General features: G+C 35.9%; 1 protein-coding gene across 1 annotated transcript in view; it reads right to left on the reverse strand.

Moving 5' to 3' along the window:
* The window catches only part of STK33 (serine/threonine kinase 33), a 116465-nt gene that overhangs the window by 70582 nt on the left and 21704 nt on the right, over positions 1-24179 (reverse strand). Inside the window, exon 4 of the mRNA XM_049780662.1 lies at positions 16756-16860. Coding sequence (XP_049636619.1) covers positions 16756-16860 — 105 coding nt within the window. The remainder of the gene's footprint in view (positions 1-16755; positions 16861-24179) is intronic.

The following is a 24179-nucleotide window of genomic DNA, read 5'->3' on the forward strand; positions in this document are numbered from 1 at the left end:
TTTATCACTGAGGCCTTAGCAAGGTCTTTCTTTTTTAAAGGATTTATAAAAATTTGTAAGAATTACCAGGTTTATTGATTATATTTACTTCTAAGAAGGTGACTGTTTTGTGTAACTTCTCAAGAGAAAAAATGTTACTCCATAAAAAATGGGTAGAAGGGAAGAAATGAAGCTTGCTCAATGAAAAATAATGCCCAAAAGGCATATGAAAAAATTCTATATTATTAATCATCAGAGAAATACAAATCAAACAACAATTATATGTACTCTCACACCAGAGAATAGGACTCATCAGAAAACCCAACAACATCCAGTGTTGGTAGGGATGTAGCAGAAAAGGAACTCTCATTCACTACTGGTGGTAATTTTGACTGGTTCAGCCTTTTTTGGGAAAACAATATGAATATTCCTCAAAGAAACTTCCATATGCTGCAGCAATTACTTTTCTGGGAATAAATCTCAATAACACAAAAACAAAATACATAAAAGACATATGCATTTCTATGTTCATTGCAGCACTATTCACAATAGTTAAAATCTGGGAACTATCCAAGTACTCAGAAACAGACTACAACAAAAAAACCATGTACAAATACACTATGGAAAATGATTTGGAAGTTAAAAAAAGATAAAGTCGTGCAATTTGCTGATACTTGGATGGGTCTGGAGAGTATCATACTGAGTAAAATGAGTTTTCAGAGGGAAAGAGACAGACAGAATGATTTCATTCATATGTGGGATATAAAGAAACATAGCAGATAAAACACCTAATAGATGATGGCAATAGAAATTAAGATACACAGGTAAATGCTACATCCAAAGGTGCAGATACCCAACCAAGAGAACAGAAGTGAGATCAGCATGCAGCAGCAGAAATAGTGGTACACTGTGTTCTGATCTATGGAAAAGAATGAACTTCAGCCTACCCACACAGGTAGAGTAGACGCCCAGAAACATGGCCTCCCAAGAAAACCCAAGCTTATATGGAGAAATGCAAAATAATATCCCAACCACATAAACTGCCTTGCAATAGGAAAGACTGACAGTGACAGAGGAGAGAAGCACCTTGAGACTACAAGTAAAGCAGTGCAGACTACGGTAAAGCAGTGCAGAAACCCACCTCACCTTGTGGGTAAGTACTGCAATCCTGCAGACTCAATCAGTACTATTCCTTTGTATAACCTCTCCTAAATGGATTTGAGTAAAAATGCTGATATTGTTCAACAAACTCAAAGACACAACAGAACATACTGCCAGTTAGACAGAGGAGGGCAGGAGAGTAGAAATGAAGAAAATACAAACAGAATTGTCACAAATGAAAACTTAGTAGGCAAAATGAAAATAATCCACTGAAGGCTTCACCAGTTGCTGAGAACCTTATCAGTGAGATAGAAGATAAAATGCAAAAAAATCTCCAGACAACAACAGAAGATGAAAAAAAATCTCAAAATAAATGAACAGAAGATAGAAAAAAATTCTCTAAATGAATGAACAGATAACAATGGAACTTTGACTTGTACCAGAATTTAGAGGGAAGGCTTTTAGTTTTTCTCCATTGAGGATAATATTTGCCACTGGCTTGTGGTAGATGGTCTTAACTATATTGAGAAAGGCCCTTTCATTCCATCTTGCTGAGAGGTTTGTTATTTTTTTTTATCAAGAATGGGTGTTGGACCTTATCAAATGCTTTCTCTTCATCTTTGGTATGATCATGTCATTTTTATTTTTCTTGTTGTTGATGTTGTTTATTATGTTGATAGATTTACAAATGTTAAGCCATCCTTGCATCCCTGGGATGAAACCTACTTGATTGTAGTGAATGATCTTCTTGATGAGGCATTGGATCCTGTTTGCCAGGATTTTGTTGAAGATCTTTGCATCTGTGTTCATCAGGGATATTGGTCTGTAATTTTCTTTTTGGCAGCATCACTGTCTGGTTTTAGTATCAAGGTGATGTTGGCTTCATAAAAGCTGTTTGGAAATGTTCCCATTTTTTTCAATTTCATGAAAGAGCCTGGCTTAAATTGGTAGTAGTTCCTCTTGAAAAGTTTGAAAGAATTCATTAGTAAATCCATCTGGGCCTGGGCTTTTCTTTTTGGGCAGACATTTAATTACCATTGTAATTTCCTCAATAGTGATGGGGGTGTTTAGAAATGCTACATCCTCTTTACTCAACCATAGAAGGTTATGAGAGTCCAAGAATTTATCCATTTCTTCCAGGTTCTCATGTTTAGTGACATTGAGTTTCTCAAAGTAGTCTCTGATTACCCTTTGAATTTCTGCAATATCTGTAGTGATATCCCCCTTTTTCATTTCTAATATGAGTTATCAAGTTTCTCTCTTTTTTATGAGTTTTTCCAATGGTCTATCAATCTTTTCTATTTTTTCAAAAAACCAACTTCTACTTTTGTTGATCTTTCAGATTGTTTTTTGGGTTTCCACTTCATTGATTTCTGCTCTCAGCTTTGTTATTTCCTTCTGTCTCCCTATTTTTGATTCCTTTTGTTGATCATTTTCTAATTTTATAAGCTGCATCATTAAGCTGTTCAGGTATGCCTCTTATTCCTTCCTGATGTGTGCTTGCAAAGCTATAAATTTTCCTCTCAGTACCGCTTTTGCTGTGTTCCATAGATTCTGATAGTTTGTGTCTTCATTGTCATTTTTTTCCAGGAAAGTTTTTATTTCCTCTTTGATTTCATCTCAGACCCACTGGTTGTTCAGTAGCAGGCTGTTTAATTTCCAGTTATTAATGTTCTTCTTCTGTGTCCCTTTGTAGTTCACATCTAATTTCAGAGCCTTGTGGTCAGAAAAGGTAGCCTGCGAAATTTCTATCCTCTTGATTTTATGGAGGTATAATTTATGTGCCAGCATGTGGTCTATATTGGAGAATGGCCCATGTACATAGTCTCACTCATCTATGGATTTTAATAAAAATAAATGACATTCTCGAAATAATTTTCAGAGACAAAAGAGAGAAGAACTGGAAGTTCCAGATCACTACATGAAGCTCATCACAAAGAGTGATGAGTGCAGTTAGAGAAATAACTACATTGAGAACTATCACAATGAATGAGGGAAGTAGAAAGCCTGTCTAGAGTACAGTTAGGGGTGAGGTGGGAAGATGGGAAGGAAGGAAATCACTTGGTGATGGGAATGTTGCACTGGTGAAGGGGAGGGGGCGTTCTTTACATGACTGAAACTCAACCACAATCATGTTTGTAATCAAGGTGTTTAAATAAAGATATATAAAAAAGAAATAAAAAACAATGGAACTCTGAAATAAATTCAACAGAGACAACATAAGAATCACTGGGTCCCAGTGAGCTGAAGAAAAAAAGGTGGGAAGGGGGTGGGGAGGAAGGAAATCACTTGGTGATGAGAACGTTGCACTGATGAAGGGAGGGTGTCTTTACATGACTGAAACCCAACTACAATCATGTTTGTAATCAAGGTGTTTAAATAAAGATATATAAAAAAGAAATAAAAAGAACCAATGGAACTTTGAAATAAATTCAATAGAAACAACATAAGAATCACTGGGTCCCAGTGAGCTGAAGGAAAAATCCTTATGAAGAAGCAACAGTCAAAGACATCATTTATTGTGGAGAAATTTTCAGAGCTGAAGAGTACATGTAATGACATCCTGGATGTCCGAAGGTACCAGCTAAAAGAGACCCAAATGAAAAATACTCCAAAGTACATCCTAGTCAAAATTATGAAAACCAGAGAGAGAGAGAGAGAGAGAGAGAGAGAGAGAGAGAGAGAGAATATACTGAAGCAGCAAGATCAAAAATAAAATTACAAACAAAGGAGCATCCTTAAGATTTATAACAGATTTATCACAAAAAACCTTCCAAGCCCAAAGGCAGTGGTGGGATATAGTGAAAAAATATCAACAAAATGAACGCCACACCAAGAGAACTTTACCCCCAGAAAAAAATCTCTTTCAGATTTAAAGGAATGGTACAACAATTTCATAGGTAAATAACAACTCAGGAATCTTCCAGATATGAAACAAACTTTGAAAGAACTGAAAGGGAAACTTGAAGGCAGGACAAACCCCACAAACACATCAAAAAAAAAAAGATGGCATGAAATTACATGACAATGATCTTTATCAATGTCAATAGACTAAATGCACCAATTAAGAGACAGAGTGCCAAAATGGATGAGAAAATTGAACCTAACATGTGGTTGCTAGCAAGAAACCTATTTACCCATTTGAATAGTCAGCTCAAACACAGACTCAAATCATAGGTTGAAGACAATCTTTCAAGCAACAATTCCCTTATAAAAGCTGGGGTCTCCATATTAATTACAGACAACATAGACTTCAGACTCACAAAGGTTGTAAAAGACAGAGGTCATTTTTTAATAATCAAGGAATATGTACATCAGGAAAAAATCATACTACTAAACCTATATACACCCAGTGAGGGCCAGAAAAATACTTACAATTGCTAACAGACTTGAAGAAAGACATTAATAGCAACACAATAATAGTTGGAGACTTCAACAATGCTCTGTCACCTCTTGATAGATCAACTAAAACTCAACAAGGATATACTGGCATTGAAGAAAGAAATGGCTTTTCATCCCCCAAAAGCTGAATACACATTTTTATTCAGTGTACAGGAACAGATAGACCACACACTGTCTCAAAATATACTTCAATAAAATCAAGAGGATAGAAATTGTATCAACTATCTTCTTAGACCATGATGCACTAAAAATATGTGAATTACAAACAGAAATTGATAAATAACTTTAACCTCTATTTAAACAACTTACTACTGGACAATCAATGGGAAAAATAGAGAATCACAAGATTCCTGAAAATAACTGAGAATGAAAACATTTGTGGAATAGTAAAAGCAGTATAAGAGGAAAAAGCATAGCTATGCAAGCATTCATCAGCAAGAAACAAAGCGTAAATAAGTAACTGTACAGCTTAAGAAATTGAAAATGACTCAAAAAAAATGAGCTGACAGCAAGCAGAAGGAAAGACATATAAAACTTAGAGCAGAACTTAGTAAACTTGAAACCCTAGAAGACCATCCTAAAGATCAAGGAAAGCAAGAGTTGGTTCTTTGTAAAAAATATAAAAGATCGACAAACCACTAACAAGATTCACATGGAGAGAGATAGCCCTAATAAATCAAATCAGAAATGAAAAGGTGGTATCACAACAGATACCAGAGAAATTTAAAGGATAATTAGAGATCATTTGATACTCTTTATGCCACAAAATGAGAGAACCTAGAAGAAATTAATAAATTATTGGACTCCAATAACTTCAAGATTGAATCAAGATGAACTGAAATACCTGAATAGATCTTATTACAATAAAATTAAATAAAATTTTAATTAAAAAGGCTTTCCAAAAACAAAAGACTAGGCCCAGATAAATTCACTAATAAATTTTTTCAGACTTCTGAATGGGACCTCCTGCCAATAATTTTGAGGCTCCCAGCAAACTGAAGAAACAGAAACTCTCCCAAACAGTTTCTATGAAGCTAACATCACCCTGATAGAAAAAGCAGAGAGAGACACCACCAAAAAAGAGAATTACAGGCAGATATCCTTGATATAAAGAGATGCAAAAAGCCTCAACAAAAGTTCTAAGAATAGAATCTAACAATACATTTAAAAAATCATATACCATAAACCAGTAGGATTTATTCGAGAGACACAAGGATGGCTTAATTATTTAAGTCAATCAGCATAATATACCACATCAATAAAAATTGTATAATTATATTAACAGATTCAGAGAAAGCATTTGACAAGATACAATGCTCTATAATTATAAAAACTCTCAACAAAATGTGAATTGAAGGAACTTCCCTCAATATAATCAAAACCATTCACCACAAGCCCACAACAGACATACTCAATAGAAGAAGGTTAAATCCTTTCCTCTAAGATCTGATACAAGACAAAATAGCCTATTCTCCCCACTTCTAGAATATAGTACTGAAAGAACTTCCCATAGCAATTAGGCAAAAGATATCAAGAGCATCTAGATAAGGAAAGGAATAATTCAAACTCTCATCATTTGCAGATGGAATAATACTATATTTAGAAAATCCTAAAGACTACAAAAAACCTTCTAGAAACAATACATTATTATAGTGAAGTAACAGGCTACAAAATTAATATGCAAAATTCTATGCTTTTTATATACAAATAATAAAAGAAAAATTTTAAAAATTCCATTTACAATTGTGCCTCAGAAAATCATGGAATCAACTTACCTAAAGAGGTGAAAAGAACTATACAAAAAAAATGACAAAATGCTACTCTAAGAAATAAAAGGGGACACACACACACACACAAAATGGAAAGAATTACCCTGTTCATAGATTGGGAGGATTATCATCATTTAAATGCCAATACTCCACCAAAGCACTATACAGATGTAATGCAATCCTTACAAGGATATCCATCATATATTTCAAATAAATACATCAAAAACTTCTAATATTAATGGAACAATAAACATCCAGAAACAGCTGCAATACTTGGTAAAAAGAAAAAAGAGAGAGACAGAGGAGTAACTTTCCAGAACTTCAAACTGTACTATGAAATGATAGTAATTAAATCAGCATATTATTAGAATAAAGACACCCCCTCAGATCAATGGAATAGACTTGAATATCCTGAGATAAGTCCTCAAGTACATTGTTAATTAATTTTTGATAAAATAACAAGAAATATGAAGAATAAGAGAATAATTGAGAAACTGGTCATCTACATGCAAAAAAAAAATTAACTTGGACCTATTTTTAATGCTGTGCACCAGAGTCAAATCAAAATGGATTAAAGTTCTTTATAACAGATCTGTCTAGAGGAAAAAGTTGGCAGAACTCTCCATGGCATTGAAGCTAAAGGCATCTTTAAGGAAGAAACACCACTGGTCAAGCAAGTGGAAGCAAAGATTACATCAAACTAAGAAGCTTCTACACCTCAAAAGAAATGGTGACCAGCCCAATGATGATTGGCCTAGAAAATGGAAAACCTTTCCATCTGACTTGCCAGCTTTATACTTTTTTAAGCACCCCAGTCCATTCCACTAGGTTAGTTTTTCAGTTGTCACCATGGATTGATCCTCAGTGTCTATATGTACTCATGAATTTATGTATTGGCTACCTCAATGTCTGTCTAACGTCCATCTGTAACATACATAATGTCTGTCTATGTTGTATATTGTCCTTCCCCCACTCTGCTTACCATATTACAAATCCTTTTCTAGCCTTTCACTCTCTGACCCCCAAATTAATCCTTTTAATTTCCCCCATTTAATCATTTTACCCTCAGTTCTTAACTCCTCAGGAACTGGAATGTTCCACCCCAGCCAGCTGCCAACCAGCTCCCAAAGCAAAAAGACAATTTCCAGCCCACCTTGCCTTAGCCCAAGAAGAATCTGCCATCACCACTGCTGCTGATTTGCTCTCAGTGGCCCCTTTTTCCCTACCTCCCTTTCATTGTGGACTATAGCTAACTACCATATTCGGTTTCTGAGAAGACCCCAGCTCGAGGACATTTCCTGGTATGTGATTATTGAGAGCTATTTTTCAGTCCCCACAAGAGCATGTCATAGGCTAAAACTGTGCTCTGGATTTTATCTCCCCACAAGAATATTTCAAAAGACTTAAAGGGGACATGTATATCTTCTTTGAATATTTCTTTATATGTGTCCTTAATAGGTATAACTCTTATTGTCTATCTTCTTATGTAGCAGCAGTTTTCTCAATTTTTATATATATATTTAGTAATAAATTCTAGTAGATAAGTTTCTCTAGTGTTCTGAGTTCATGTTAGAACCAGGTTATCAGGATTACTTAGCTTGTTATTTTTACCCTCTATTGCACTAGTAGTACCTTGTGGCATTGTTCCTTTCTGTATAGGCATATTAAAATGGGGAAACCTTAATTGTGAAAACAAGTTCTTATCTAATAGAGATAGGAACATATAAATTTTATATTGCAATGGAACCTTGCACCCCAAACACTTGACATAGTGACTTGGCTTAGACTTCAGAAAATTGGGCATTGGCCATTCACCCCTGAACCTTGGATCTCATTTATTACACCAGTACCAGGAATCAGACATCCATCAGGGAAGGCCCTAATGCTGCCCTGGCATCGACTTGCTCCAGAGTGGGTTCATGACACCCTGATGACCTGGTAACAGCAATAAATTGCTTTCAGGGAAGGGTTTTCTGCATTGCCATCAGTGGTTATATGAAACCAGAAGATGCTCCACAGCACCCTAAAATCGACATACGATCTATAGAGAAACCAGGATCTCTAACTACAGAAACTTGACAGTAACAATCGTGATTATGAAAAGCTTTTATTGGGACCACAGAGAAAGTTTTGGAGGTGAGACAACTTAGTATGCCTGGAACCTATACTTGGTCTTATGTCAGGATGCTTCATGGATAAGGTCTCTGTTTTTAGACCAAAGGTTTTCCTTTCTAGTTCCCCATATTTTGCTGTGCTTATGCAAAAAAAAAAAAAAAAAAAAGGAATAACAGCAGCAAAAACACTGGCACAACCACAACTTTTTTATATTTTTTACTTTTTAAAATTGGGGCTACCACCTTTTTCATAGACCCTTGGGACATGGATTACTTTTTTTTTTTTTTTTTTTTACCACATATTCCCTCTTTTTTTTTTTTTTTTTTTTTTTTTTTTTTTTTTTTTTTTATAAAACTAAGAGGAAAGGAATAAAAAAAGGCTGGGGTCCAGAGGCCAAGTGGTCTTAGATGCATTGGTGGGGAAATAACTAAATATCCAAGCCAAAGCCAACAATAATAGATTCAAGGGACCTAAATTTTAACAGTTTAAACTTAAAGGATCTATTATACTGGCAGGGCAGGAATAAAGGGTTGTGGTATAGGATGCACTCTAGGTCCATTGGTAGAAGGAGGTTGACACTGCTGGTGGAAAAGGTCCTGACTCACTGATTATCTAGAATTTAACTATGAAGGATTCTGTAGATCCCAAATGTTTCAATAAAATAAAATTAAAAAAAGAAATGGTGACCAAAATATAAATATTGCTGGTGGAGGGAGTGCTTCGGTTCAGTCTACAAGTCACGGCTGAGCTGAAGAGGTAAGTGGCTGAACTGAACTGTATGCCACTGAACTTTTTTTTGTTTTGTTTTATTTTGGGGCCACACCTAGCAGCACTCAGATTACTTCTGGCTTTGCACTCAGAAATCGCTCCTGGCAGACTTTGGGGACCACATGGGATGCCGGGAATCGAAACCAGGTTCTTCCTGGATTGGCCGCTTGCAAAGCAAATGCCCTACCACTATGCTATCTCTTCAGCCCCAGCCACTGAACTATTTAGCCCACAATGTTCTACATTTTGTATGAGACTGACAACAGTGATGATATCTGTGAATTCAGTGATGATGACAATGTCTATACTGATATCTTCACATCTGAATCACAGCTGAATCTCTCTATGTTTGGGCATACAGATGATGAAGAAGAGGAATCCAGTTTTGAAGGATTTTAACCTTTGTGATTTAGCTTGATTATGTGTTAAGCTATGGTTTTCTGCAATTTATTTAGTTTTAAAGTTATTGATGCTAGTTTACAATTTGTCTTTAGCAATAAATATAGAAAAACATTTAACCTATTAATTTCTCAATTACTGTAATTGTTTTGGGTATATATTTTTATTATTTGAAATTTACCAGTGGCTGCTGCATTTTCTACCTTGGCTTATACTCAAGTCACTAAGTTTTCCCAGGCTTTAGGGTAAAATTAGGGGGATTGGCTTATACTCAGGTGAGCTTATACTCGAGTATATACGGTATGTGAATTGGGAAAAATAGGAAAGATTTCTATGTAAATTAAGGGCAAGCAATACATTAAAAGACAATCACAGATGATAGTTCATTTTGTTCTCAAGACATTTATTTGGACTTCCACTTTTGCCCCAGATGGAGTAATAACAAAATCAGACTTACACTGACAAATTGAGAACTATCATAACAAAGTCATTGAGTGAGGGATGTAGAAAGCCTGTTACGAATACAGGCGGGAGGTGGGGGAGGAATGAGAAAGGGGCATTGGTGGTAGGAACGTTGCACTGGTGAGGGGGGGAGTTCTTTTTATGACTGAAACCCAACTACAGTTATGTTTGTGATCATGGTGTTTAAATAAAGATATTATTAAAAAATAAATAAATTATTGTTCAGAGAATTTCCAGGCCAGCAAGCAGAATCTTAACAAACATGGAAGTCCCTGGCTTAAGGATAAGAAACAGAAGTTAAAGAAAGCTGACAAAGTTCAAGAAAAGATTACAAAAGATGAGAAAACTATACATGAATAAAGTTTGGAGATTTGCAAAGATTCCTCATAATTCTTCAGCAGAGTACTTTTAAGTACATGTGTCTAAAGAAGTTAACTGAAACTGGGGATGGATGGTTGAAAATTGGGGGTCCGGGTGTGAAGCATGAAAAAGCATAAAGAATATTCACTAAAGATTCACAGCCAAGATTACATAGCCAAAAGAGTTTGCATTCTTATTAGTCAAAATAGGAAATCTTATAATTCATGGGCACTCATGAATTATTCACTCATACAAGAATTTTACCTGATTATTAGAAAAAATTATCTCTAGACTAAAGTTTTCTCTAGTGGCACCTAAAAAAACTTAACACAAGCTTCAAGTCTCAAACTATGTCTAAGTAACAACTTTTCTGGAAGTATTCAGCATTTTGTGAAAAGTTATTAGGCAAAGGCATCTTTAAGGAGGGAACAGCACTCTCCAAACAAGTGGAAACAGAGATAAATAGATAGGACTATATTCTGCACATCAAAGGAAATAGTGACTAGGATACAAAAGCCACCCAATGAATGGGAGAAACTATTTGCCCAATACCCATCAGACAAGGGCTAATATCTAAGCTATACAAGGTACTGACAACCCCATCAAAAAAATGGGGAGAAGAAGTGAACAATTTCTCAAAGAAGAAATACAAATGGCCAAAAGGCACATGAAAAAAAATGTTCCACATCACTAATTATCAGGAAGATGTAAATCAAAACAACAATTAGGTACAATCTCACACCACAGAGACTGGCACACATCACAAAGAAAAACAAACAAACAAACAAAAAAAATAAACAAGAACAATCAGTGCTGGCGGGGATGTGGGGAGAAAGGAACTCTTATTTACTGCTGGTGAGAATGCAGTCTAGTCCAGACTTTATGGAAAACAATATGGAGATTCCTCCAAAAACTGGAAATTGAGCTTCGAATCCAGTATATCACTCCTACAGATATACTCTAGAAACACAAAAACACAATATAAAATTCCCTTCTTTACACCTATATTCATTGCAGCACTATTTACAATAGCCAGACTCTGGAAACAATCAAGATGTTCTTCAACAGATGAATAGCTAAAGAAACTGTGGTACATATACACAGTGGAATATTATGCAACCATCAGGAGAGATGAAGTCATGAAATTTTCCTATACATAGATGGACATGGAAACTATTATGCTGAGTGAAATAAGTCAGAAGGAGAGAGATAGAGGCAAAATAGTCTCATTTATCTATGGTTTAAAAAAAAGACATTATTGTAATAATGCCCAGAGATAAGAGCCAGAAGGACCGACTTAGGATGTGAGGTTCACCACAAAGAGTGGTGAGTGTAGTTAGAGTAATAACTACACTAACAACTACCATGACAATGTTAATGAGTGAGAGAAGTAAAATGTCTGTATCGAATAAAGACAAGGGTGGGATGGGAGGGAGATAGGGGACATTGATGGTGGGAATGTTGCACTGGTCAAGCAGGGAGGTTTTTTTTTTTTTATGACTGAAACCCAACTACAGTCATTCTTGTTATCATGGTGTTTAAATAACGATATTATTTTTAAACCTTGTACAAACTGCATTAAATTTGTAAGAAGCTCTGGGAAGTATTGCCTTTTTAATGGTATTAATCCTTCCAATCCAGGAGCAGAGGCTGTATTTCTAATTATTTCTATGTATTTTTTAATTTCTTGAACTAGCATTCTATAATTTTCTTTGCATAGGTCTTTCACTTCTTTATTTAAGCTGATTCTGAGGTACTTAATCTTCTGAGGTACAATTGTGAATGGGATTGTTCTATAAATATCTCATTATTTCCAATAGGAAAGCAATTATTAATTTTGTGGCCTTCCACTTTACTATACAAATCTATTGCTTCTAAGGGCTTTCTTTTATAGTCAGGAGTTTCTAAATATACTATCGTGCCATCCACAAATAGTGAGAGCTTGACTTCATTACCTCCTATCTGGATGCCCTTGATATCTTTTTCTTGACTAAATGCTATGGTAATGCTATATCCAGTACTATACTGAATAAAAGAGGTGAGAATGAGCATCCTTGTCCTGTGCCTAATCTAGATAAAAAGTTTTAATTTTCCCCATTAAGTATAATGTTTGGTATGGGTTTGTGATAAATGCTTAGACTATATTGAGGAAAGTATCTATTTTCTTTTTATCATGAATGGATACTGGATCTTGTTAAATGTTTTATCTGCATCTATTAATATGATCATACTTTTTATTTTATTTCTTTTCTTTTATTTATGAAGTATTTATGTTGATTGATTTGTTAAACTATCCTTGCATGCCACTTAGTCAAGGCATATGATTATTTTTTGAGTTGCTGGATTCTGTACATTAGTATTTTGTTGGGATTCTTTGCATCTGTGTTCATCAAGAAGATTAGCCTGTAACTTTCTCTCTCTCTCTCTCTCACTCTCTCTCTCTCTCTCTCTCTGTAGTATCTCTATATGCTTTTAGTATCAGGGTGATGTTTATTTCATTGAAACTGTTTAGGAGTGTTACTATTTCTTTAATTTCCTGGGAAAGCCTTAAATATATTTTGGCAAAAGGTCTTCTTTAAGTGTTTAAAATAACTCACTAGTGAACCCATTGGGCCTGGGCTTTTGCTTTGAGAAAGACTTCTAATTACCATTTTAATTTCTTTTATTGTTTGTTTTGCTTTGTGTTTGGACCATAACTGGTGGTGCTCAGGGGTTATTCCTGGCTCTCTGCTCCTGGCAGGCACGGGGGACCATATAGGATGCCAGGAGTTGAACCACCGTTGGTCAGCCAGTTGCAAGGCAAATGCCCTACGACTATGCTATATCTCCAGTCCCACCATTTTAATTTCTTTTAAAGTGATAGGTGATCAGATAGATGTTCTATATATTTTTGATTCAGCCTTGGGAGTTTATAGAATTCCAAGGATTTATCCAGATCTTCTAAGTTCTCTAATTTCATAGCATGTTTCTCAATGTAATCTCTAATGATGCTTTGAATTTCTGTGATATATGTTCCTATTTTTATTTCTGATTTGGTTTATTAGGGTTGTGTGTGTGTGTGTCTGTGTGTGTGTGAATCTTGTAGTGTCGATCAATCTTGTCTATTTTTCAAGGAATCAGCTACTGAAATTTGCATGGAATAAACTTCCCAGAATATCAAAAGCAAACTTTGGTAAGAAGAAGAAGAAGAAGAAGAAGAAGAAGAAGAAGAAGAAGAAGAAGAAGAAGAAGAAGAAGAAGAAGAAGAAGAAGAAGAAGAAGAAGAAGGGAAGAAGAAGAAGAAGAAGGAAGAAGAAGAAGAAGAAGAAGAAGAAGAAGAAGAAGAAGGAAGAAGAAGAAGAAGAAGAAGAAGAAGGAAGAAGAAGAGGAAGAAGAAGAAGAAGAAGGAAGAAGAAGAAGAAGAAGAAGAAGAAGAAGAAGAAGAAGAAGAAGAAGAAGAAGAAGAAGAAGGGAAGTAACAAGAAGAAGAAGAAGAAGAAGAAGAAGAAGAAGAAGAAGAAGAAGAAGAAGAAGAAGAAGAAGAAGAAGAAGAAGAAGAAGAAGAAGAAGAAGAAGAAGAAAGGAAGTAACACTTCCTCAACTTCAAGCTATACTACAAAGTGGTAGTAATTAAAACAGCATAGACAGGAAAAAAGACAGCCCCTCTAGATCAATGGACCAGGATACAAAGACAGCCCATAGAATGGGAAAAAATTATTCATCGAACACTCACTGAAAAGGGGTTAGTATCAAAGATATAGAAGGCACTAGTAGAACATTACAAGAAAAATTACAATCCCGTCCAATAATGTGGAGAATAGAAACTTCCTCAAAAAACACAGATAGTCAAAAGTCACATGAAAAAATGTTCCACATCATTAATCATCAGGGATATTCAAATCAAAACAATAAGATATCATGTCATACCATAGTGACTGGCACACATCAAAAATAACAAGAACAAAACAAAAAAAATAACAAGAACAACCAGTGTTGGCATGTTGGGAAAAATACAACTCTCATTCACTGAAAATGGGAATGTCAACTGATCTAGTCTTTCTGAAAAACAATATGACATTCCTAAAAACCTAGGAACTGAGGTTCCGTTTGACCCAGCAACTCCACTTCTTGGAATATACCCCAATGACCCCCAAACAAAAAGACACCATTATCTTTTGCACTCTTATCTTCCTTATAGTGCTATCCACAATGGCCCAAACTTGGAAACAATCCACTTGTCCAAGAATAGATGAGTGGATAAAGAAAATATGGTACAAAATGTAATTTTACATGAATATAATAAAAGATAAAGTCAAGCAATTTTCAGGTACATGGAGGGACCTATAGAGTATTCTGCTCAGTGAATTCAGTCAGAGAGAGACCAACGTAGAATAATTTCTCTCATGTGAAATATAAAGAAACATAATGGTAAAATAATGAATATTCACAGACAATACAAACAATATGAGAGCTAGTATTCAGCAGGAAACATATCATTGAGGGGATTAGGAATTAAGATGGGAAGGGGCAATGTTATGGTGGTGTGAAGCATTTAAACAGAAAGAGGAGGGATTATTGAAGGATGGTTTAATATATGAAACCCTATCAGTAAAAGTGTTATATATAAAATTCTATAACAGTACAGTAAATCTCAATTCAAAGGCTTATATGTATTATATGTAAGAAGTAGATGTGTATATAATTTAAAAAGAAGTACCTCTCATATAAACAGACTGACAAATGTGAGGCAAATAGAAGTGGTAGGGCAGTGGTGGAAAAAAGTGGACACTGGTGAAGGGATTGGTGCTGGAAAATTTATGCCTGATACCTATTCATGAATAACTTTGTAATTTCTTGGTGAATAAATTTTAAAAATTAAATAAAACATATTTAAGGATAAATTTGAGCATGTTTAAACATAAAAATTTTTCTTAAAAAGACCAAAATAAAATATATATTAAAAATAAAGAGCACATATAATGGTGCAAAAATGAATACTATATTCAAAATATTGAAATAGAAATTACACTTAGTGAAGCAAGGGGAAATATTAAAAATGAATATAAGATAGAATGCTGTCAATCATATCAAGCAACCTAACTTGTTTCTTTAGAGTACTCAAAGTGAGAGAAGGAAGGGGAAAGCTTAAAAATAAAAGACAAGATTTTGGTAAATATGGTGATTATAATAAACTCATAGATGTAAGTGGTTCTATGGACCATAAGCACAGAAGGCAGGATAAAAATAGCATAAAGGCATAACATAACCAGATTAGTTGAACCTGGTAATAAAAACTAGAAAGATGATTAGGGATAAACATCACAATTCTAAACTAGAAAGAATAAGAAACATTTTTACCTACAGAATTACTGTGATCTTTATTCATTATTTAGTTAATAAGTAGTCCTAATGAATTAAGCATTATGCATCACTCAATTGACTGTCACTGCTTTAGAAACTGATATGAGACATCATGAATAATAACTGACACTTAATGATATATAAATTTTATATCTATTTTTTCATTTAATCCCTTAACCATCAATTAATGTTACTAAATCCATTTTACAAATAAGGAAACTTAGAGTTGTTAGGTAACTTGTTCATGGTCTCATAGTGGTGAAAGCAAGTATATAGACAATCTGATTTAAAATTCACATGCCTTACCACTTTATTATACTTCCTTTTAAGTAGAAAATCTCCTAAATGCTCAGTTTAGGTAAATAATCTAGGGCCAAAAGGAAAATAGCCCAACAGTCAAAATAAAAATATAGATGTTTAGGGAGCCAGAGAGATGGCATAGAGGTAGGGCATTTGCCTTGCATGCAGAAGGATGGTGGTTCAAATCCCGGCATCCCTTATGGTCCCCCCGAGCCTGCCAGGAGCGATTTCTGAGCATAGAGTCAGGAGTAACCCCTAAGTGCTGCCGGGTGTGACCCACCCCCCGAAAAAACAAGAAAGAAGAAAAGAAAAAAGAAAAAATATATAGATATTTAAAGAGAAGATGGAAGAGTAAACATACTGGTTATAGGCAAAGATGACAAAAACTCTACATAATTCCAAATACACCCATATCAACTTTATAATGAAGTTAATCTTATAAAAACATAGCAACAGTTCAAGATTTTTTAATGGAGAAACCAAGAACCAAAGCAATAGGAAAGTCACTTCTAATCACTGTTTAGCTATATATAAAGATTTCTAGTTTAAACTTTTCAACATGCCATTCAGAAATAAAACAAATGACATTTATTTAATTCTTAGACACCTAACTACACAATCATTAATATAAAATATTGTGGAATTCTCTCACCAATCTCCAGTTCAGAACATCACAAGGACTTAACTGCATCCCTCAAGGAATGATATTCATGTAGTATACAAATTTCAAAAAGTAGCCTTACCTTAGATAAAGCCTTACCTTAGGAGTCTCAAACACTTGTGCCAGATGTATGATGTGTTCATGTTTCACACTTTTTAGGATGGTCACCTCCCGTTCAAGTAACTTCACAGCAGAGCTTCCAGCCTTAAATAATGAGGAAATATAGCTAGACATCTGGGCATCACTATGACAAAGCTCAATTTAAGAGTCAGTTACTTTGATTTTCTTTAGATTCCTTATTAAAAGATAACCAAGTAACGATGATAATGAAAGAAAGAAATAGAATTCCCGTCCCAAAGACAGACAAAGGGTGGGAGAAGAGGGAAATAGGGAGCACTGGTGGTGGAACAGTTATACTGGTGAAGGGTGATGTACATTCAATGCCTGAAACACAAATATGAACATTTTTGTAACTATGGTGCTTAAATAGAGAAATTATTATATAAAAAGATAACCAAGAACCTGTGTCTGGTTTTTCAGAAATCTGATGCACACCCACTTGGTTCCGGTGTGTGCTAACTTGCCCTTCCTAATTCCCACCACTCTATAAACTTACCCAGGGAAGGATCGATATCTGGACTCACCAGTACCTGGTTGAACACCCACCTAGTACATCTTCCTGATTCTCGACATTTGGAACAAACTGTAGCCACAGAAATAACAAAGAAAACCTGCCTGCATTAATGGAAAATTATAAAAGCTCCAGTACAACCCCAGGCGCAGAAGTTCTCACTAATCTCATGAATAAGGAATTTAAAATCAGAGCGATTGAAATGACTACTAAATTTAAGAAAATAATTTAGGGTAATTTCAACAAGGTTAATGTAAATATGAGAATACTCTGGATAGAATATGCCAATCTCACAGAATGGGGTAAACTATTCACCCAATACCCATCAGATAAGGGGCTAATATCTAAGATATACAAGCTACTGACAGAACTCTACAAGAAAAAAAAACATCTAACCCTATCAATAATTGGGGAAAAATGAACAGACAATTCCTCAAAGAAAAAATACAAATGGCCAAAAGACAATGAAAAAATGCTCCACAGCATTAATCATCAGGGAGATGCAAATCAAAACAACAATGAAGTACCATCTCATGCCACAGAGACTGGCACACATCACAAAGAATAAAAACAATCAGTGCTGGCAGGGATGTGAGGAGAAAAGAGCTCTCATTCACTGCTAGTAGGAATGCCATCTTTTCAGTCTTTATGGAAAACAACATGAAGATTTCTCAAAAAGCTGAGCTTCCATTTGATCCATCTATACCACTCTTAGGGATATACACTAGGAACTCAATAACACAATAAAAATGCCCTCTGCACACCTATATTCATTGCAGCACTATTTACAATAGTCAGACTCTGGAAACAACCAAGATGCCCAACAACAGATGAGTGTCTAAAGAAACTGTGATACAATATACACTGTAGAATATTATGCAGCCATCAGGAGAGATGAAGTCATGAAATTTTCCTATACATGGATGATCATGGGAACTATTATGCTGAGTGAAATAAGTCAGAGGGAGAGAGATAGATGCAGAATAGTCTCACTTTTAAAAAGTTTATAAAAAATAAAAGACATTATTGTTATAATACCCAGAGAGAAGAGCCGGAAGGACTGGCTCAGGATGTGAGGCTCACCACAGAGTGGTGAGAGCAGTTAGAGAAATAACTACACTAACAACTACCATGATAATGTTAATGAGTGAGAGAAGTAAAATGGCTGTCTCAAATACAGACAGGGGGTGGAGAAGAAGAGAGATGGGGACATTGGTGGTGGGAATGTTGCACTGGTCAAGGGGGGGGAAGGGTCTTTTTATGACTGAAACCCAACTACAGTCATGCTTGTTATCATGGTGCTTAAATAAAGATATTATTTTTTTTAAAAAAAAGAAAATGCCAATCTGAAATAAAACTGAAATAAAAAGATGCAATAAAGGACATAAATAGAATAATAGACACAGAGGAACAAATCAGTGAAATAAAGGACAACATAAAAAAATCCATAATAGAACAAAAGAACCAAATAAAAGAAGGCATAAACATGAAGAAAACATCATATAACTATTGAACGATCTAAAGAGAAATAGTTTCTGAATTTAGGGGTACTGGGAAAGAAAGGAGAGATGGGGTAGAAGTTTTGACAATAGCTATTATAGCAGAAAATTTCACCAATTTGAAGATCAATTTATAGTACCAAACTCAGAAAACTCAGAAAATTAAGATAAACCCATGCAGAAAAACACAAATATGTATAATAGTTGAATTGGCAAACATCATAAAAAGATATACTATACTAATAAGACTAACCAAGGTAAAGCCAAAAATTATCCATAAGGGAACCCCCATAAAATTCAGAGAAAATATTTCATATAAAACCCAGAAGGCTAAAAACATCCAGCAGGCTACATATAATATAACTAATAAACTGAATAAAATAAGTATCCAAATACTTCACCAACGAGGTTATTATTCCAGCTTAATGATATAAAATTTCACAAATAACAGCTAAAGTTCTTGTTCATTAAATGAACACTAAATAGATTCATGGAAAATGCTAATCAAACAGAAGCTAACTAGAAAAACAATCAGAACCCATAAAAATATATTAAATCACTTTATTTCATTAATTTGGTTAAATATCAATAGCCTGAATTCAACAAACAAAAAGAATGACTGGAAGAGTCAGAAAACTAAACTCAAATTTTTCTGACAAAAGGCCCCCACCAAAACTGTAATGATAAATACAGATAAAAGTTGAAAACAATAGAGAATAGTAGACTGAAAAAATTGAGGGACCTTTGCGTGGATTGTTTGGCTATAATTCTAAACGTGGCCGTAACTATCTCTCTCTTTATTTTTAACCATTATTAGAAATCAAGCCTCAGTATTTCTAACAAAGAAGAACAGTGCCCAAAGCCCGCCAAAAGTCTCCTGCCGAGCTCTCTTTGTAATCTCTGTCTCCCCCCACTTCCTTAAAGGTATCTGGTTTCTCCTTACCTGTCTCTTCACATGCTAATTCTAGCTCTGATCTCATTGGTCTATCCCCTTTTTCTTTCTCCCTGGCTACGCCCCAAATATCCATCTATTTAAGGCCCAATAAAGCCTCTGGCCGCTCTCTCTCTGGCCTCACCTCTTGTTTTCACCATGTAATTCTGTGTGGTCTCATTTATTTCATATTTCATAATTCATATTTCATATTCGCCCCTTCATGCTCCTGCTTGACTCCCAGTGGGAAAAAGAACCCACTAAGGTTTGCTTAGGCCTTTTATCTCATCAGGATAAAAGGTCTGCAGCAGATGGGGTAGGGGATTAAAAATAAGAAGGGACAGTCAAATTTATTAAAGACACAATAGACTTCAATCTAAAAGAAAACGGTAATCTCTTTTTGTTATAGGCACACTAAAATGGAGAAATTTTATGTATAGAAACAAGCTCTTATCTACTAGGGATAAGAACTCATACATTTTATTTTACAGGATACTTCATACCCTGAAAGATAAACAGCTTGATATATAAATAACAATAGCTGAGAAGACTTACATACTCAAAACCAACCATAAACTGTCATGGGTACTCAACTTAGACAGCATGAGATCCGACATCAACCATCCAGTCCTGAACCCCGTATCCCAATCTTAGAACTGACACAGTTCCCTGCACCAGCACCAAGAGTCAAACTCCCCCTGGGAAAGTCCCTAATACCACTCTGGCAACAACTTGCACCAGGCTAAGTGCATAAGACATCCTGATGACATGAAATAGCAACAACCTGATCTAAGGGCAGGTTCACCAACCTCATCACATAATGGTGAGATAAAATCAGAAGACACTCAGTCCTTTGACCTGTGCAAAAATCAAGATCACTAATTACAGAAGACTGACTGCAACAACCATGATTGAGCAAAACTTCTGGAACAATACATAAAGACTATCCTAGACTTTAGCCTAAGACCTGTGCAAAAACCAATATCTGTAATTACAGAAGGCTGACCTTGACAACTACAACTGAGAAGCACATTTCCAGGAACCATCAAAAGATCTTGGGGTTTGACAATGAACATGGCAATAGCCTATACTTGAACCCATGACAGTATGCTTCAAGGGGTGGAGAAACCATGTATCTCTGAGGCCAAGGGAATTTCCTTTCTAATTTCCCCAATTAATATCCAAGAAAAAAAAACACTTTGCCATACCAGTCTCCCTCCTATTTTTTTAATTTGTTTCATTTTCTTATTCTTTCTTCTCTTAAATTTAAATTCATAGCTTCTACACAGGGGACTCATCCCCACTTTTTTTCCAACAGAACTATAGAACATGAATCAGCTCGTTCTGCCTTATAAATTGAGGTGGAAATAAAGTGGATATTGCCAGGCACAAGCAGTTTCATGAACACTGAGTGGAAATAAAAAATGATCAGCTCTAAATATCAAACCCAAAGTCAATGTCAATAGAATCAAGAGATTCAAATTACAACAAGCTATACACAAAAGGGACTTGTTACACTAGCAGTCCAAGGGGCTAAGGGTGGAGACGGGGGCGAAAGCTAGGGGCTAAGGGTGGAGACGGGGGCGAAAGCTGGGAACAGGGGCAGAGAGAGGTCAACACTAGTGGTGGGAATTGCACAAATTCACTGTCACTATGCACCTTAAATATAACTATGAAAGACTTATAATTCACATTGGTCTCAATAAAAATTATTTTTAAAAAAAGAATAAAAAGAAAACTACAAACCGAAACATCAGGGCTAAAAAAACTTGGTAGCCCAGATGAAAACCTCACTGAAAGGCTCACTATCAGAGTAACATCTGCTGAAGACAGAATCAGTGATCTGGAAGATGAGAATATAATAACTCCAGACAGCAGAAGAAGCTGGAAAATAGCCTTAAAACAAATGGTCAGATGATGAAAAATATCCTCAAATAATGTGATCAGATAAACATATGTCTGTGATAAACTTCATAGGAACAACATGAGAATCTCTGAAGCCCAAGAGACCCAGGAAGAAAATCTGCAAGAAAAATCAATAGTCAAAACCGGCAAATATTTGCAAAAGCCAGCTCCCTGTGTGTGACACCAGGCGGGGAAAATCCGCGAAAGTACACCGGCCCAGTGGGGCCCAACTGTGAAAAACTGTGAGTGTGACCTGTCTATGTCTGTCTACTGTCCTGTTGCGTGAAACTCTTGCGAGTGGGGCAAAAAGAGGCTCTAGCGGAGCACGGCCACGTAGCTTCGCTACGCGGCCATGCACTCTTTCTAAGGAAAGAACTCCATTGCAACAAGAAGGAAAAATCACACTAAGAACGGCGCTATATCACAGAAGCAAACATTTCTCTCCGGACTGTCTTCTCTGTTGCATGCTCGGGCCTAAGATTTGACCCAGTGTGAGGCTTCATCCACGGAGGACTCCCCTCCCTTAGAGGCAAGTCAGCCCATCCAGAAAGGGAGGAGCCAGAGGAGTGTGCTGCCTGCATCATATAGACAATGAATACCACCACAACACGTAGAAAAACCCACAATACAAGTGTGACAATGGGGAAACAACGCAGGCAAGCATCAGACATAGAGAATGAAGATGACAATTCTGAGGACCAGATAATGACCAACCAACTAATCAACCTCTCAGATAAGGACTTTAGACTAGCAATATGGAAGATGCTCAACGGACTCCAAGAAACCATGGATCGAGTTGAACAGAACACTAATAAGAACCAAGAAAATATGAAGACAGAAATCACAAAACTCCAAACTGAAATAACATGTCAACTAACAGGACTGAAAAAGTCAGTAAACGAAGTGAATGACAAAATGGATAAGCTCTGGGACAGGGTATCAGAAGCTGAGAATAGACTTGGTGCTGTGGAAGATGAGATACATAACAATTCCATACAGCAGGAGAGATTGGACAAAAAACTTAAAGCAAATGAACAGACAATGGAAAAATTAGTCAAAGAATAGGAACAGATGAAAATAGAAGTCTATGATAAGATCAACAGAAACAACTTAAGAATCATTGGAGTCCCAGAGACCCAGGAAGAAAATTTCCAGGAAGAATCAACGGTCAAGAACATCATTAAAGAGAAACTTCCAGAGCTAAAGAATATATGCGATCAAATCCTGCATGCCCGGAGAGTACCAACCAAAAGAGACCCCAGAAAAACCACCCCAAGACACATCCTAGTCACAATGACAAATCCCACAGATAGAGACAGAATTCTGAAAACAGCAAGATCAAAAGGGGAAATCACGTTCAGCAAGCTTCCCTGAGATTTACAGCAGACCTGTCACCAGAAACACTCAATGCCAGAAAGCAGTGGTGGGATATTGTGACAAGACTGAATGAAATGAATGCTTCACCCAGAATACTATACCCAGCAAAACTCACTTTCCGGTTTGACGGAAGAATACATGGCTTCACAGACAAAAAACAGCTCAGAAACTTCACAGACACAAAGCCAGTCTTAAGAGAAAAACTGAAAGACCTAATCTAAGAAAAGACTACCCAAAAGACACACCAAATTTTGAAATAAAGATGGCGTTAAATCCCAGGACAATTCTTTCTCTCAACGTCAATGGACTAAATGCACCATTTAAGAGACACAGAGTGGCTAAATGGATCAAAAAACTCAATCCAACATTCTGCTGCCTACGAGAAACGCACCTGAATAGTCAGAACAAACATAGACTCAAAATAAAAGGCTGGAGAAAAATTATCCAAGCAAACAACACCCATAAAAAAGCTGGAATGGCCATACTAATATCAGATAATGCAAACTTTATACTCAGGAAGGTTGTAAGGGACAAAGATGGACATTTTATATTAATCAAGGGGTACGTAGAGCAGGAAGAATTCACTCTCCTAAACATATATGCACCGAATGAGGGGCCAGCAAAATATTTAATACAGCTGTTGACAAATCTGAAAAATAATATCAATAACAACACAATAATTGTGGGGGACCTTAACACGGCTTTGTCAACACTGGATAGGTCAACCAGACTGAAACCCAACAAGAATATACTAGACCTGAGGAGAGAAATGGAAGAAAGAGGCCTAGTGGATATATATAGGACACTCCATCCCCAGAAACCTGGATACACATTCTTCTCCAATGTACATGGGACATTCTCCAGGATAGACTACATGCTGGCACATAAAACATACCTCCATAAGATCAAGAGGATAGAAATTTTGCAGACTACCTTCGCTGACCACAAGGCTCTGAAATTATTTGTGAACTCCAAAGGGACTCAGAAGAAACACTTTAACACCTGGAAGTTAAACAGCCTCATGCTCAATAACCAGTGGGTCCGAGATGAAATCAAGGAGGAAATCAAAAGGTTCCTGGAAACAAATGACAATAAAGACACAAACTATCAGAACTTATGGGACACAGCAAAAGCAGTACTGAGAGGAAATTTATAGCTTTGCAAGCACACATCAGGAAGG

Source organism: Suncus etruscus, chromosome 9 (assembly GCF_024139225.1).
Source record: "Suncus etruscus isolate mSunEtr1 chromosome 9, mSunEtr1.pri.cur, whole genome shotgun sequence".
NCBI lineage: Eukaryota > Metazoa > Chordata > Mammalia > Eulipotyphla > Soricidae > Suncus > Suncus etruscus.